Here is a 17,569-nt window from a genome sequence, read left to right as displayed (position 1 = left end):
ACCAATTGTCTGCAAAGTAACCAAATTTAAAAAAAAGTGCACGTCTGTAATCTGAGGTTTGTCAATTAACATCATTCAACAAGCAGCGTTATAAGGAAGGATGAATGAAGAATGGGGGGGGGGGGTCATCCAGTTGTGCACAGCTAAAGACATCCCCCATACAAACAGTTTCAACGCACAGATTGTTTCAAGCCTCTAATGAATGTGTTGTGCTTATGCCGCAGTGAAACTAAGGTAAACCCAAATCATTTAAAAGCAACATTATTTTGGCTTTTTATTCTGCAGATAAGTTGCATTTGGGTCACTCTTTTCAAACCCCTGACCGCCCCCCTCCACTGTGTACACCGCTGATAAATCTGGAGATCCAGTCAGCCCAGGTATTAAGCACAGAACACATTGTCAGATTAATTGAGCAATTGCAGTGTAAATATTAAATGTACTGGACTTACACGATAATCCTTCTGTCCTCCTCTTGTATTACTCCTCTTCCAATGAGGTTCCATTTAATTTAGAAAAGACAGATTTATGTTTCATGCTCCAGACTGCTGCCCTAAAATACAATATTGTAATTACAGTAAGCTTCTTATACACTAATACAATTATTTAGGTGAGGAGTTTACACTGTTGTGTGAAGGTACGACTTCATGCCCTTCCAATTTCAGAAACAACACAAGTTTTCAAGGGATGAAGACAATTGAGCATATGCCATGTTTTTGTGGGATGAATTTATGCTTCCAGCAGCTGCTGCTAATACATTCATCAGCTTGCCACTGTTAGAGGATTGTGTGGTCCAGAATCTGAACATCGAATGAATCAGTAATTTATTTCTATGTCTTAGCTTTAAAATAAAGAAAAGCATTAAATAACAAAATAATGTAAATAACAATGCATAAAAAACAAACATTTCCAACCTAATGACAAGAAAGAGAAGAAAAAAAAATCACAAAATGTCGCCAGAGTTTTAGTATCATTCTGTTTAGGAGATTCCATACAATTATCCCATGGAACAAAACTGAGAAACTGCTAAATCTTGCATTTGTTATAATATCTATATTTAAAAGCATTTGTGTTTCTCTTTTGTTTGTTTTTATTTTATTTTTATGGTTTTTTTTTTAACCAAGAGCCATTGTGGAAGGTCTCCTACCCTACAACAAGACAGGACTAAGAATTTCAAAATGTCATGACTGCAAAACAAGATTTTAGAATTTAATGTATCATCCATTGTCTGAAAAAAAGTATTTAACAACTGTAAACATTTCATCTACCTAGGCAGGCAGGTAAAATAAGAAAAAAAAATTATCTAAGAAGCAGCCAAAAGGCCCACGGTAACTCTGGAGGTGCTGCAGAGGTCCCCACAGCTTAGGTGGAAGAATATGTTGACACTCATCCACTCTGGAAGCCTCACTTTAATGGAACAGAGAAAACCATGAGAAGCCCCATAAAGGAAGTGAGGAACGCATGTAGAAGGTGTTCTGGTCAGTTGAGACCAATGTTTAAACTTTTTGGCAAACACAAACACTGCACATCACCTCGAGTAGAGTTTCTGCACACTGAAACATGGTGGCGGCAGCATCATGATGTGGGGATGCCTTTCTTTAGGAGCAACAAGGAAGATGGCCAGAGCAACAAAAGCCTCGAACAATGACCTTACATTTGCACCCAAAGCTATAATGGAGTAGTTTAGAATAAAACATACCCATCTGTCATAATGGTCAAAGTCCAAACCTTAATCCAAATGACAGTATGTCAAGGCTTGAAAACTGCTCTCTGTCAAATCTGAGATTGATCTACTTTGCAAAGGATTGTCACAAAAATCCTAAAACAAATTTATATATTAAGAATTGTCATTGAGAGCCAAGTGGAACCAAAGTCAAAAGACTTGTGCGCAAACTCGCCAAATAAAGCTGATTCTGATTGTCTAGATGTGCAAAGCTGCTGGAGTCGTACCCAAAAAGTAATTTGGTTGTAACAGCAGAATTTGGTTCTGCAAAGTGTTAACCCAATGTAGTTAAATGAAAACGTATTCCCCACTTCTCAAGTTTTGAATTGGAAAACAGTTTAAGTTTGTGATTGTAATGTAAAAAAAAAAGTGAAAACTCTTATGGTGTAAGCCACAGTATGTAGAAATTAAATACAAGCACACAAGTTCCATAGTTCAGGTAATAAATTAGGTAAAAATGATTGAATTTCGTTACTACATCAAACGGCGTTGTCTCATTGCTTCCTCGCAAAGTGTTTTACAGACTCCACCCTGACATCATTGATGCCATTTGTCTGCTTAATACGGTCCATGAGAGAGAAGGGAGCCAGATGTTCCCATGGACCATGTGAAGGTCACCAGTCTGATGGCTGAGTGCGGCTGTGATCGACGGCAGATGTTCCCAGAGTTAGCAGCACCATATGGCTGCCACTCGTCCACAGGCCTTTTCACAGCACAGCACTTGTAAACACGACTCTGTGTGCTGTTCTCTTTTTTTTTTTTTTTTTTTGCCCCTGTAGAACATGTCCTAAATCCAATCACCTAGTCCCTTTAAAGGGGATGAGGTTGATGAATGGGAATGTGTAGTGGTAGTAGTGACCTATAAGCCTCCGCTGAGATTACAGCCAGTCAGCCTGGCCTCGTTGCAGCACCAGGAAACGGCTACAGCTTAAAGAGGGATTGTTTAGAAAGACAATAGTGTCTACCTGGTTTTAATCCCTTGCTCTATAAGAGTCCAGGGGATTGACAGAGTTTAATAAATGAAAGTGCTCCTTTAATCAGGATTTGACAAAGTGCCTCTTTGTGTTAATCGGACATTTTTTACAGCATGGTTTTTGACATCTGCCGCAGGGAGTGGTGTTAACCCTCCATTGCCCTCGCTGCATCGAGCGAACGTTTCCGCCATATACCCTGCAGGATGAAGCAAATAAAAGGGAGGACGCAAAGAAAAATCCAATTGTGCTCACAATAAGGTCTGCCTTTGGGTAGAAATACCAGCATCATCTGAGATATATGGACTGTTACTGGAAACCAGCCCTAGCCTTACCATTGAGTCATCTGCATAAAAGTTCACTGTAGCCCTTCCATCCATCCATTTTCCAAACCGCTTAATCCCTCATGGGGTTGCTGGTGCCTATCTCCAGCGTTCACTGGGCGAGAGGTGGGGTACACCCTGGACAGGTCGCCAGTCTGTCGCAGGGCAACACAGAGAGACAAACAGGACAAACAACCATTCACACCTAAGGACAATTTGGAGAAGCCAATTAACCTAACAGTCATGTTTTTGGACTGTGGGAGGAAGCCGGAGTACCCAGAGAGAACCCACGCATGCACAGGGAGAACATGCAAACTCCATGCAGAAAGACCCAGGGGTGTACTCAAACCAGGACCTTCTTGCTGCAAGGCAACAGCGCTACCCACTGCGCCACTGTGCAGCCCTGTAGCCATGTTCACTGTAGCTCCTCTTCCTAATATTAAAAACCAATTTGAAAATGGAAAGGGGCCTATAATTAAGCCTTGAGGGATCCCTTCTAAAGAAAACTGGATTTTAGTACCACCTGCAGAAACACTGTTCTTAAAAGGTGGTTTCTAAACAAGCCTTAATACATCAGCAAATAAGAAGCATTTTAGAGTCATTTTTAGTGGAGGTTTAAACATGCTTATTGGTATAAAAGAACTAAAAAATATATTTTTAATGCTTTGGGATGCAGCTTACTTAAATGTTGATTGAAAACTGACCTGCTCAATATTTTCAACTGCCTTATTTATCATACTATCAGTGTGTGGATTATCACAATTGCAAAAGACTCCTTGGATGCAACATTTGGTAAGATTTAAAACAGGGGTCATCAACAGGGTGCATGCGGGCACCAGGTAGCCCCCAAGAACCACATGTGGCGCCCCCCCAAGAATGTTAAAAAAAATGGCACAACTCTCCTGTGAGCTGCATCTAAAATGTTATTTTATTTAGTCCTTTTTTAATCATACTTGTATTGACAGATTTAAAATGATAAATGCATCAAAAACACGTTTATATTACATAAAGTTAAGGTGAGCCCTGACTCTTCTAGTTCAAAAGGTCAGGTAGCCCTTTGTATGACACTGTGCCAATAAAGTAGCTCTCTACTTAGCAAAGGGTGGTGATCCCTGATTTAAAGTGTGCAAATTTAGCATAAAAAAACGATACATTTGACCAGTTGGAGAGACTTTATCTGCTCTCAATGCCAACACTTGTATATTTTTTTGTGGTAAAGATGCTAAAGTGGACAAAGAGTTTTTGTTGACATTGAGCTAAAAGAAAGAAAACTTCAGAAAAATGTAGGTTTAATGCAAGCGATATTGTCACTGGTATATTCAGCAATAGTATCGCTCTTAAATGTGCTGCTGCCCATATATTAAGCATTTATTTTAGGTTTATTTTCCAGAAGTAATAAAAGCTAAATCACCATCTGGTTTGAGGGGTTTTTAATATCTAATTTAAAGGGCTAAGGAACCGCCTTTCTAATAAATATGTAAACTAAATTTCTTCATGCAGGGCAGCAGTCATTACATCTGGCAGCGTTTCTTTACTTACCTGTAACTAATCTATAGAGGCAGCTGGCCCAGGGCCGTACTTAGGGAGACAACCTCATTACTTACTTAGCAGAGGCTAATAGAACAAGAATGTGTAATTACATCAAATCTAAAACGAAAAGCTGCATTTTAGTAATTAAAGTCCAGCATATCAGCAGTGAAGCATGATACAATAGTTTAAAAAAAATCATGGATTACAACGGTAAATCCGAGCCGGCCAGATGTGAGAGCAGGAGGGGCCGCATGGTTTCTGGGGCCAGATTATGGCCAAAATCCCCCGGCAGCACTCCGTCTTTTTTCCACCCCAGCTTAGAGGCTTGTGTCGACTCAACATGCTGTAATCCACCGATTAGCTGATATAATCACCTGTAAATACACCTTGGCGCTGACGTTGCCCAGGGCCTTCGGGCTCGGCGCCGACGACCCGACTGCGCACTGAAGGATGGGTCGGGTGAACGTTCGGGGGGAGCAGACGCTGGTCCCAGACAGACAGATGTACTCGACATGTGATCCCACTGATTTCCCAGAACCTCAAATTATCTCTAAACACTCTGGATGAATTGACCCAACGCTTTGAGAAGAGCTACAGTAATGTTTCTTCTCCTGTCCCACAAATCAGCTTTTTACTTTAACTGTAATATGCAATTACCTTCCACTGCACTTTAATTTAAATAGCTTCTGTCCAAACTTTATTCATAATTTTATAGTAATAGCTACCTGTATATCATGCTCACAATTCTGCCTATAGTAATAGCCACCTGTACATATTCATAGTACATGTAAACTCTGTTATAATAATTATCTGTATATTATGCTATTGTACATATCTGTAAAACTCTACTCATAGTAATATCCACCTGTATATTATATTCGGTACATATCCATCTGTAAATTTAGTTCACAATACTAGTTATGTATATATACACATCTGTACATATCTAAAACTCTATAGTAATATCCACCTGTATATTATATTCAGTACATATCCAGCTGTAAATTTAGTTCACAATACTAGTTATCTATATATTATACTCATAGGACAAATCTATCAGTAAAATTGTGTTTATAATAGTATCCATCTCTATATTTATTCAGTAAAAACCCATGCCCTGTACTTATGAAACCATTGTTTATCCTGCACTTGCTGCTATTGCACTTCTGGTTAGACCTAAACTGCATTTCGTTGAATTGCACCTGTACCTGTGTAATGACAATAAAGTTGAATCTAATCTAAAGATTTAGAAGACATTACATTGTTTGGGCAGATATGTGGACACGGCTATTACATTTGCAGTGCTTTGCATGATAAATCACACTCTTTAAACTTTTTCAGATTATGTCTCTTCACAACAAAAGACTTCCCTGAATTTTGCTGGGAAGATTAAAACAAAGTTTTTAGCTGAAATGTGACAAATTGTGAGAAAAGTGAATGGCGCAGTAAAGCTCTTCTGGTCTGTTAATGCGTCGAATGAGCTGGAGTTTCCCCTCATGACCCCCGATCTACAATAAGCAAAAAATAATTTAAAAATAGCTGCATGGATTGACATAATTCTCTATGTCTATACATGACAATATAGAAAAGAAAGAGGAATTTATTTTGTAATTTTTTTTTTATTATTTCATAAGACACTTTCTCGTCATTCCTGAAAGAAAAGACATGATTTTGGTTCATAGCACATTAATGTCTGACAAGACAAAAAAAATATTAACAAAAAAAAAAAAAGACATTTACAAATCCTGAAAGCAAACAATATAAACAATATCTTATATATAAAACATAGCAGGGGTAATAAATATTACATACAAACGAAAAAAAAAAACTGAAGTAAACAATGTTATTTACGTATTTGGTTTGGGCAATGTTTGGAGTGAATTACCAATCTGGAAAGCTTTTTACAATCTCCTGGAGAAAGCTGTTCAGCTAAAGCTCTGCAGAATAATCACCACAAACCTCTTTCTCCAACCTGCTAGCGTTACTAAGAGAAAGAAACACGTGCTAGTGCGACTTTCCGTTCTTCGCGTAAATCTGTTGTCATTTTTTTCGTGTGCGCCTCAAGCTGGAACACGTATAGTGCAGAAAAAGAAAAAAAAAAATAACGAAACGGCTTCAGTCACCCATTTTTAGTCATTAGTTCAACAACAAAAAAAATCGTGAACAGTAAACAAGAAGTTGGGGAAAAAATGTATAAGCTGAAATGTGATTTTTTTTTTTTTTTTTCCCCTGAAGGGCTACATAGGCCTCCCATCTTTGGGTGGGTTTGCATGTTGACAGGAGAAGAGGATCAGTTTTGGTTCAGTCAAGACTCGAAAACGCGTCAAAGACGACGTTCCAACGCAAACGACTGATTTGACGGCTGACGAATTCACCGTTTAGTGTTGAAAACGGCGCAATCGCTTCGTTTGCTGGAGAAAATCGGGAGCAGTACAAGTGTCAAAGTTTTCTTTTTTTAATCTTTTTTTTTTTTTTTTTGCTTCTTGTCAATACACACAGGCGCATTCAAGATTTGCTGCTCCGCCTTCAACTCACGAGTGAGAGGAAGCGCAGAGTCGCGACGCCTCCTGTCTGGAGTGCAGGGACGAGGTTGTCGGACCTCCGCCTGGACGCCTCCTCGCTGCAGGTTCCAGCCCTCCAGTGCTACTTCTGTTGCAAAGTGCAGGCAGTTAACGTCTCTCTGCCCCTCCCTTTTTTAAATCGAGGAATTTAGAAACCATAAAAAAAAACAAATATGGGATTGCTGTTGTATAAATAAAAAGAAAAACTTCCAAAGTAGCAACTGCAAGGGAGAGGGGCAGCATGACAGAGAGTGCATATCCGTGTCTATAGAAAGTCAGTCCATCCACACAAAACAAGCGTCAACCCTTGTGTTGTCCGCGAACTGCCGGTCTGCCGTTTGGAAGAGAAGTTATACCTCCCTGGAAAGAAAGACACAAACATTAGCAGGCGTGTTTCTATCGATGCAAACTTTTCTGATATCTCAAAAGCGGCGACTTACGATGCCGTTAGCGTGGAGTTGAGGACGAGAGTGGTGCGTATCCTGTAGAGCTGAGCGAGGGTCAGCTTCTTGTGCTGCTGGGCCGGAGGTTTCCTCTTTTTGTTTCTAGGCGAGTTACCGTCTGCCGCCGTCTCGCACTTCCTGTCCGAGCTGCCGGGCGCGACCGTCTGCTCCTCCGGCTCGGGGCCCTCGCGCGGCCCGTCGGGGCTGCGCCGGCTGTCCATGGCCTCGGCCCGGTTCAGGATGGCCTTCAGCTTCCCGGCGGGCATGCTCACGCTCAGGCAGTCCTCGGATCGGTTGAGGCCGTTCCGCCGCAGCTGCGACAAGCTCTTCTTCCTCGGAGCCGGAGAGGACATGTCCATGTCCTCGCAGTCCAGCTCCTGGGAGTCGGAGTTGAGGGAGTGCGTGCGAGAGACGGGGTCTTCGTGGTGGACCCGTTGGAGGAGGTTGTCCTCGGAGCGAGAAAAGGTTAAAGGGGACAGCCTCTGCATGCATTCAAGCCTGGAGTGCACATGCGGCCGACGGCGAGGTTTGGACGACTGCACCACCGACAGCTGGGACCCCACAGACGCGTTCTCCTCCTCCTCCTCGTTCTCCTCCTCTTCTTCTTCTTCTTCTACCGCCTCTTCATCCACTTCTTCGATTTCTGGCTCGCCGAACTCCACCTCCCGCTCTCCCACTTCCACATCCTCACTTTGGACGGGCTGGAGCTGCATCAGGGATTCAGGAGAGAGGGTACCGTAAGCGCTGTCCATGGAGAGGGAGCGACGCTGAGGGTCCAGCTCCTCGTTCTCCTCCTGGATCTGTTCGATGTAAACACTGGGATACGCTCGGTGCGCCGGCTGCTGGAGCTCGGACCTCTCCGACAGCAGAACCGGGTCAGGCTCCGAGTCTTTGCTGGAGCTCTCCTCGAAGTTTGTGCTGGAGGCAGGAGACTGTTGGTGCTCGGCCGGCTCGTCGACGTCCATCACAGACAGGGTCTCAGTCGAGCCGTCCGACTGGCTGTAAAGACAAGGATTTTGAACTTTAACAAGCGCACACACACACATACACACGACAGCATTTGTCCAAAAACGTCCCAAGGAACAAAGAGCTAGGTACGACCTAAAATAAACGGGTGAGATCATAGAGATAAGATAAGAGATAAGATAGTCTTTATTGATCTCACAATGGAGAAATTCACTCGTCACATCGGCTCATTCAAGAAGGTGCAGAGTAGGGAAGGTGCATTCAGTTATATACAGTGAATCTTCATATATACAATGGATCAAAAAGAATACCAAAAAATACAAAAAAGGAAATAGGAATGGGCATATGATGTCTTATTTACATTCTTAGTGGTCTATATAAACATATCTATATACTTATATCTATGCGCCTACATACATACGTACCTACGCGTATATATGTGCATATACATTGTATACATTTGTACATACCGGTACATATATACATGTGTACTGACTTATGTTCAGGTGTTGATAGCAGCAGAAGTCACTACATCAGGATTATTGCACGGCTTGTAGGACAGTGTATTAATTAGATTATTGCACATTAGTTATTGCACATTTGGCATTTCTGGTTCAGCACCAACTCAGACAAAATGCAGAAGCTGTCTGTAAAATATTTATATACATCCCATAAATATGAAGCTTATAGAACCCCCATTAGGGTTCTGCGGGCGTGAAATGAGCCTGAAACATCACCTCTCTGCCCGCGTGCTTGGAATGGGCTGCCTTGTGCCCATATGCCATGTTTGGTTCTAGCCAGACGTGGGGCCTCTAGTCAAACATGAACAATTTTAATCTTTTCTTTGGTTTATCAAAACACTGCAAACCACAAACAGCTAAAGCCAGTTTAAAAGAAATGTGTTAAAAAAAGGCCACACCTAGGGAGCATTATTTGGGTCGACAAAATGTCTGAACTGTGTGTGACATGTTCCTCAGCGTCTAGCATGAAACACGTTCTAAAGCGAACATTTTCGGCAGTCTGAACCTAGACAAGATTTTTTTTCCCCCCCAAATTCACAAAAACACGTCGAATGAATTGAGATCAAACTCAACCTTTTCAGTGCCAACAGCATCTTTAATTCAGCTCCATAGAATATAGGGAAAAATCAACGTAGATGCAAATTAACTCATGAATGCAGTCGACTTCTCTGTCTGCCTCGCAGAGATCCGTTCACAACGCTGCTTCCTAGCTTTGATGGTTACTGGCTATTGCTATTCATTTCATTTATATAGCACCAATTCATGATACATGTCATCTCAAAGCGCTTTCCAATGTCAAATTCTATCAGATTATACAGATTGGATCAGATTATATTATATAGTAAGTGATTTCTTGATTGTACTGGTCTAGTAGTAACTGAAGCTCAGTAAATGTGGTTAATGAAAGTTAAAATCTGATTTATGGTTTGAACTGCACTTTTCCCATCAACAAAAAATTAAATAAAATAAAGATTTTAAAAACTGCATTCTGCATGTACTCACATCATCTTTGTCTCATATTAAAATGACATATTAAAAGGTGTAACTGTGTACTGCCAACATTGAAATCAGGTCCATTGCTCAGTGAGATATTTCGTTTTTTAATTTTCGGTCCCATCATAATTAGAATATTTGTCTATTTTTTGGGTGAGAGTTGCAGGAAGGCCTCCAGAGAAGTTCATGAGTATTAAATGAGCTACACTGCTGACAAGCAACCATTTTTATCTAGCCTCAATAAATACATTTCCTTTACAGGAAGAAACTAATGTTTATCAGGAGTTTATATCTCTAGGAGGAGTGGATGCTGCAAATCAGATCAGGCTGGGTTTGCTTAGATGGAAAACATTTTACCAATTGGAATAAAAAGACTGTTTTTGAATAACTAGGATCAAGTTGCAACAAATGCAACTAAGATAAACCGACTATATATTTATGTATATTCGTCTCTGGAGACGACATTTGGTGTGAAGCAGTGCTACATAAATAAACTAAACTGAGCTTAACTGACCAAACAATTACGTTTAAATAATCATGGGTAAAGATTTACAGACGTTACGCGGAACATCGCGGTACCTTGAGTTCTGCCCGTCCTTGTGCCGCAGGACCGGCGAGCTCGTAGTGGAGTTGCTGCTCTCGTCTTCCTCTTCCTCCTCCTCCTCGGCTGTGCATTTCTTCTGAATGTCCTGCTGCCGAAGGGCTTCCTGGTTGCGGAGCTTCTGTAGCTGGTTCTAAAAGGCAACGACGTACCAACGTTAAGAAAACGCACACAAGCAACCGGCATCACACGGAGACCTAAAAATGCTTTTGCCGACCTGGACGTTGCAAATTGCATCTATCCAGCTTCGCCCCTGGGCGGCGCTGTTGGCTTGGAAAGTGTAGGCTGCTACTGCACTCTTGAACTCATTGAGGTAGATGAGGATAAAAGAACCTAAGAGAACAAAGATATAACTAATGTCAGCACTACAGACATACAAAGCAACTTAGATTTTTATTCTGCTGCTCATTTTTGGCATTTTAAGCACAAATGTTGCTGCAGTTCCTCCATGGTGAGGATTTCCTACTTTTTTTCCTCCAGTTCACTTTTCCAGACAAAACAAGACATTTGGATTCTAAATGCTGTATTCTGTCTGAAATGATCCACGGCGGAGCGCTCACCGGGATCTTTGAGCTCCTTACAGACGACATTGTGGAGGAGGAGAGGCTGTCTGATGATTTTGTTCTTTTCGACGCGTTTCCCCGACTTGGTGATTAACATCAGGTCGGTGAACAGGAAACAGTGGACCTCCATCTGCGGGGCAAGAGTCAAGAATCCAGGTGTGACTTCAAAGAGCGCCGCGAGTCGTGCTTTCAGAGGCGGTCGCGTGACTCGGTCTTACCCTGCTCTCCTTGCCCTCTTTCATCCTCAGGGCTCCCTCGAGGTGCAGCTGTCGAGTCTCCTCCGGCGGCGTCTCTCTCATGGGAGTCATTAGATCGAAGCGGTTGTACTCTTTGAGGATCTGAACAGGGGAAGGAGAAAAAAAAAAGAAGCATGAAGCAAGCGCTCACATGCAGTCTCATAACTGGAAGCGCTAGAGCAGGGGTGTCAAACATACGGCCCGACAAACAATTTAGTTCGGCCCTGTGGCTAAATGCATTATCATTATAAAAAAAAATAAAAAATTTCCAGTGTCCTGTCTGGCAATGTGGCAATAAGATGCCACAAAGAGCTCATCAGATTTGACTTTCACAAGTGGACAAGATGAAAGGAAGAGAATGGTAAAACAATTATTGAAAAAAACATGTACTTTGTTTAATTGAAAATATGCAGTTCCTATATTGTCCACGAGGGGCTCTGTGTTTTAATTAGCAGATTAAGCTTCAGGTGTGAAAAAATTCAAATCATTTCTTAATTTTTATCCGTTTGGTGCATTTTGTCATGCAGGACAGTGTTTTTAAGTTCCAAAAAATGTGAATAAATGTTTTTCAACATTGTATAATCACTGTGATCAGTTCTTATGCATAATGCACTTAAGTAAATGTTTAACTGAGTAAAAGTATTGTTGAAATTGCACATACTTTTCTTAAAAATGCTGAGGTTATTCATAATATATTGTGTAAAAGTGAAATTAACTTAATATAAAAATCAACAACAAGTCCACATTTATTAGTTCTATTTAATCTTGCAATGAGTTAACTCGTGTGGCCCTCTTGAGATCAGATTAAGCTGTATGCGGCCCCTAAACCAAAATGAGTTTGACACCCCTGCGCTAGAGTCTCATAAATTAGCTTCTTGCCTTCTCCACTTCTTCGCTGCTGCCCTCCACAGCCTCGTAGGAGTCGATGCGGGCGGAGATCGTGGCCAGCTTCTGCTCCTCCTGACGCTGACGCATTTTCGAGTCCACGCTGTTGATGAATCTCTCCACCGTGACCAGCTTAAGACACACAAATACACGGCCACGTTCAAATCGCACGCTCTCGGCGACTGCAGCCCGGCAGGGATGAGCAACGTTCGGTTCCGCCGGGGACCCTCACCATGCTGTTAACGGTGTCGCGGGCCGACGGCTCATCGGTCTTCTTCAGGACGCTCTTCAGCAGGAGCGGATATTTGGTCAGCCTCTGGTGAGGCTTTGCCAACATGTCGGCCAGTTTCAGACGGTTACACTGCTTGTGGGTCTCTGCCCACTGAAGAGAACAAAACACAAGACAGCAAGTCAAGTACTGGTAATAAAGCAATGGAAAAAAATTAGGCTGTCAGGTCAGGCCATCGGGAATCAGCGGCGACAGAGAGAAGAGCACCAACCGTAACGTAGGTCCTGAAGAGCTCGTTGTCCCTGAGAAGCGTGCGCATGTACTCCATGCAGCTCTCCTCCTCCATGCAGTAACGGATGTATGGCTGGAACCTCGAGCCAAACTGAGATAAATAAACCAAGACATGCAGGTGAGATAATTGTAACTTTATTTTATCAAAAGGTTTCTCTTTTAAATGAGATCTTGGATCTCAGTGTACAAATTTAGGTTGAATAAAATGTTTTACTACATCAGAATGGGAGGTGGGGAGACTCCTAATTGCTTCTTTACTGAACAGATCGACACTTGGTTAGAGTTATGTTTCTTAATAAAAAAAAAAAAAAAGACAGATTAATCCAGTTTTTATTCAGAAACAATCAAATCTTGTGTGGTTTAAATCAGGTGCTGCAAAACCAGGGCAGTCAAATAATTTCAACATTGGGCCACTTTGCCATCATGATTTCATAATTTATTTTCAGTTCAAATAGAAATATAAAACAATGAAACATAAAAGTAGCACCGTTAGGCCCAGTTTATACAGTTTATCTGCAAAAATAAGTTGACGTTGGGTGAGTTACACTTTGAACTCTCATCATTCTGCATCACTTTCTCTTTTTGGACATTTCTGGGTTATTTTAATGTATTATGGGGAAACTGACATCTAGTGGCAGGATGCTGTTATTACATATATAAAAAACAACAACATTTGCTACAGGAGGCACAGTTTTAGCCATTTAATACAAATTAAAAAGGATATATGCCCCTATTTTATGACGTATGACTTTTTTGGCTCTTGAGGGACAGCTTCGGCCCGCAGGCCTTAAGTTTGACACGTGCTGTAAACAGAACAGGGCTTGGCAAGTGACACCTTAGTTTTGAAAAACCTGTCCTAATACAGGTTCCCAGACGCTGCAGAACGCTGATGATGTCCTTTTATATGAAGCTGGAAAGGACAACGCATCTGTTCTGTATTTGATGTTCAGAGACTTGCTTTTGTTTAAAACAATTTGAGGCTATTCATTTCATGCTGTAAATATTTTCATGCATTATGTATTTCACATTGAACATTTGTTGTGATCTCTGTCACAAGTAGCACCGACATGAAACAAGCCACCGAGCCGCATACTTTATATAATCTGTTGATGACGATCTTGGACAAGAAGCCTCCAAATGAAACCACTGTCATGTTTTAAAGAAAATGTAGATGATGAATAATGAAAATATGAACTTTTGTTTCCTAAGACCAACCATGTGATAATTGATAAAGAACATAATTTGTATTGAATAAGTGGATCATGTTTTTTCCTTTCGCCTTCTGTTTCTTTAGGTTTTATTAATGCTTTGCATCTGTTTTCTATTACCATTTTAAAACATTATATTGTTGCATTACTGCAAGTAGAACACACACATTATACAGGACAGTCGAACTACAACTGACCGTGGTGAAGCCGTCGTGGAGGTGAGTGGGGTCCAGCAGGGCCCGGGCCTCCCTGGCCTTCCTCAGAACCGGCAGCATGACCTGGTTCCACAGGGAGGTGTGGAGCCGCACGATCTCCTGGATGTTGCTGAACAGCTTGGTGGGATCCACATCCGTCAGCAAGCCGCTTTCTTGCAGGTTCAGCAGCCCAGACTGGAAGAGCTGGTGAAAATACCATGAAAGTTTATGATTGTAACTCCATGAAGGGTTTGCTGTGCATATTTTCTGCCAGAATACAGTCATGACGCGTTGCGCAACACCCCGTAAAAACAGTATGCAATCTATATGTGTGGCGGCAGATTACAAAGGCTTTCTTTGCACTCACATCGGTGATGACTCTGAGTTTCTTTATGTAGGTGGCTTCTGTGTGCAGCAGCTCCCATATCGCCTCCTGCTGGTGGAACTGTCGCCTCGTCAGCGCCTATATCACGACACAAAGGTTTTCCTGATAAGTGTGACATTTCAGACCGCGCCTAATCTTTTTCCAGAAGTGCAGCTTTTACCGGCAGAGTTTGTTTACAAGTGAAACACGTTTCACTTGAGTTCCAGTGAGTTTCAGGAAGAAGAGAAAACAAAAAATCCTGACAGGGTTAAGCATCGTCTTAGATTACCAAAGAGAAAACGTTTTCAGTCCCGACATGAGCGGAAAGGTTAAGGAGCATGGAGTGACTAATTAAACCTCATGAAAACTAGCTCCCCAAACATTTAGCTAAACATGCTATCTTAGAGGCACAGCGTCGCTCTTAACCCTCCTGTTAGTTTCATTAATCAGGACCAGCAGTAATTAACAAGGACAAAAGTGTCAGGAAACACAAAGTCCCAATAAACTGAGCCAGTCTCCTTTTTAACTACATTTCTACCAACTTAACTTTTTATGTGACGGTTTTCTTTGCATCAACAAGGATTTTCCACTTTTTTTCATTAAAAAGGAATTCTAATTTAATTTAGGAGCATTTAAAATAGCCTGGCATGATATCTGTTTTCTAACTTTTTATGTTTGTGTTAAGGAGTGATGCTGATGAATTAACATGAAACACCAGAATCACAGTAAATAAAATTAGAAGTTCATATTTTCTTCCCATGCTGGTGCTGCCAGGTTTTTCTACCACTTCCTGTTGGTTTAACGAGACATAATATGTTGCTTAAAGGGGCAGCAACCTCTGAACGGCAGTAGCCTTTTATTCACGACAACATTAGGGCCTGGGTTATGCTCTCCAGACAATGAGGCAAAACGCAGCGAAACAAAACACGACCGCAGATTCATCCTTTGACCTATTGATCCCTCCAGGATGGTGACCCCCAAAAGATGTCTTAAATGCATCTTATTCAGGTCCATCCATTTCTCTCACAAAACATTCCTTCCTTCTCAACTAATCATCTTTTTCTCTGATTATATGGGGATAGTTAAAAATTAAAACAGGTAAATCTGATCTGTCACATAAGAGCACAATTAAAAGAGACAGTCAAGAATCTGCTGTCATAAAAGAAGAAATAGAGACAGTCCTGAAAAGTAGTGGAAACTGATTCTCTGTTTTTTCAACATTTCATTAAGGCCTGAGGATGTAATATATTTTGTCCTAGAATGTCTCCTTTAAACGAGTCCAAATAATCCCTTTAAGCCAGCGGTCTCCAAGTGTTTGGCTCCCTGCGCCAAAATCACATAGCAGAAACCACGCAGGGACCATAAAATATGCCCTCCACCCCCACAACTGAAAAGCTGAATCATTTTACATCAAAGTATTTTCTTTTTATCTACACGGCACTAAATTAAAGATGCAGTTTTTAACAAAGCAAAAAGAAAACAAGTCTGAAAAAAGGTCTCCTGTGAGGTTAGCCTTAAAGGTGACCTATTATGCTTCCTTTTAAACAACTTGGTATAGGTCTATGACCGGAAATGAAGACCACTGGGCTATACAAAACAACTTATTCTCAGATAATGAGATTTCTTCTCCTCAGATCCACCTATTTTTATAGATATATAGAATATATATATTTCAGAATGAGCTGAATTTCAGGACACATTTAAGCAAATACGCTTCTGTGTCTGACCTTGAGTCAGACCTAGAAGCTGAAGAAGTGGCGCCTCCTACACACATTGTTAGCGTTAGCTTGTGCTAAATGACAAATCATATTCATCCCCAACAGCTGTTGTCCAGCACATTCAGTGGTAAAACCAGCTGATGAAGTGGGCGGAGCTCCGCTGGGGTCGCTAGGCGAGGGGCAGTGCCCGCCGATTGTGACGCAATAATCGGGAGGTTTTTGAGATTGCTCTTTTTCAAGACACCAACAAAACATTTACTCATTGCCAAGAAATGGCTGGATGTTTCTAGAAGCAGTAGAGACCCAAATGGAAGTAAAGAAATGTGCAAAAAGTGAATTTTGCATAATAGGCCCCTGTAATAAATAGAAATGTGAACGTTTTCTAACTTTTTGAGTCAGATTTTTTCCCCATTTTGTTGGTCTAGAAAATGTTTTTAGTCTATCCCAGCAACAAGAACATTCCACAAAATTCGTCAATGAATATCTAAATCAAAAAAGGTAGAAGTGTCAATCTGCATCGGCAACCTTTGCTGAGATTTGAACTGCAGTCAGAGCACACAAAATTATACCAGGGGCTGCATTTGGCCCCTGGACCACTTTGGACACCCCTGTCCAAATCCATATAAAATAAATCTGGAATTTGCAAACAATATTCTGGTATTTTCCAGCACCTCCAATCAGCAGCAGGATGACTCGAGTAATACTGGGAATTTGTGACTGTTTGGACCAACATGGAAGCTTACGTAAGCCAGCCTTCAGCAGCAAACGTCCCATGGAAGGGAAAATACAGCAGCTGGGCAACAATCTGATCAGTCCTGTACACATTAACAGGCGAAAGCAGATGACGAAGTGAGATGGATGTTATCATTTCCAAAAGCCATTTACAGCTCCTGCCGGCTGCAACCTGCTCTGTAGGCTTTATTACAGCAATACAGGTAAGAGGGGAAAAGCCAAGGATGGAAGATAAGGAGCATACCAGGAATTAGAACATCAGCATTGCTTGGTCAAACCTGACGAAGGGAAACGCTACACAGAGGGACTGTGGGAACATATTCATGAGCAACAGTAGGTGTACCTCAGGATTGTCCAGCAGCGTCTGCCAGCTGTCCTCCATGACCAGGTTGGGCTCCTCCTCTTCCTCCTCCCAGGAGTCGTGGTGGAAGGAGAGCTGCCGCGGCACCTTGGGGAGCCCAAATAACGAGTAGGAGTGGAGCTTGCTCTGGAGCTGCTCGAGACGGTCCCCCTCCTGCAG

At 41.7% G+C, this 17,569-nt stretch overlaps 1 protein-coding gene across 4 annotated transcripts in view; it reads right to left on the bottom strand.

Moving 5' to 3' along the window:
• Window positions 1–6,143: 6,143 nt before the first annotated feature.
• The window catches only part of plekhg5b (pleckstrin homology domain containing, family G (with RhoGef domain) member 5b), a 110,831-nt gene continuing 99,405 nt past the window's right edge, over window positions 6,144–17,569 (bottom strand). For 3 of the 4 annotated variants that reach the window (XM_012863436.3, XM_021317009.2, XM_012863446.3), the window contains 12 exons: window positions 17,393–17,563; window positions 14,603–14,698; window positions 14,239–14,439; window positions 12,814–12,924; window positions 12,546–12,695; window positions 12,308–12,445; window positions 11,411–11,530; window positions 11,190–11,322; window positions 10,847–10,962; window positions 10,608–10,762; window positions 7,546–8,547; window positions 6,144–7,465 (listed from right to left, as the gene is read on the bottom strand). In XM_012863436.3, the coding sequence (XP_012718890.2) occupies window positions 7,456–7,465; window positions 7,546–8,547; window positions 10,608–10,762; window positions 10,847–10,962; window positions 11,190–11,322; window positions 11,411–11,530; window positions 12,308–12,445; window positions 12,546–12,695; window positions 12,814–12,924; window positions 14,239–14,439; window positions 14,603–14,698; window positions 17,393–17,563 (2,403 nt within the window). In that variant the 3' untranslated portion in view covers window positions 6,144–7,455. Of the gene's footprint in view, window positions 7,466–7,541; window positions 8,548–10,607; window positions 10,763–10,846; window positions 10,963–11,189; window positions 11,323–11,410; window positions 11,531–12,307; window positions 12,446–12,545; window positions 12,696–12,813; window positions 12,925–14,238; window positions 14,440–14,602; window positions 14,699–17,392; window positions 17,564–17,569 lie in introns of those variants that run through there. The other variant, XM_021317026.2, reaches the window with a different exon arrangement.

Source organism: Fundulus heteroclitus, chromosome 1 (assembly GCF_011125445.2).
Source record: "Fundulus heteroclitus isolate FHET01 chromosome 1, MU-UCD_Fhet_4.1, whole genome shotgun sequence".
NCBI classification, from domain to species: Eukaryota; Metazoa; Chordata; class Actinopteri; order Cyprinodontiformes; family Fundulidae; genus Fundulus; species Fundulus heteroclitus.
Note: the sequence above shows the minus strand (reverse complement) of the source record. Positions and strands in the feature narration are given on the sequence as shown.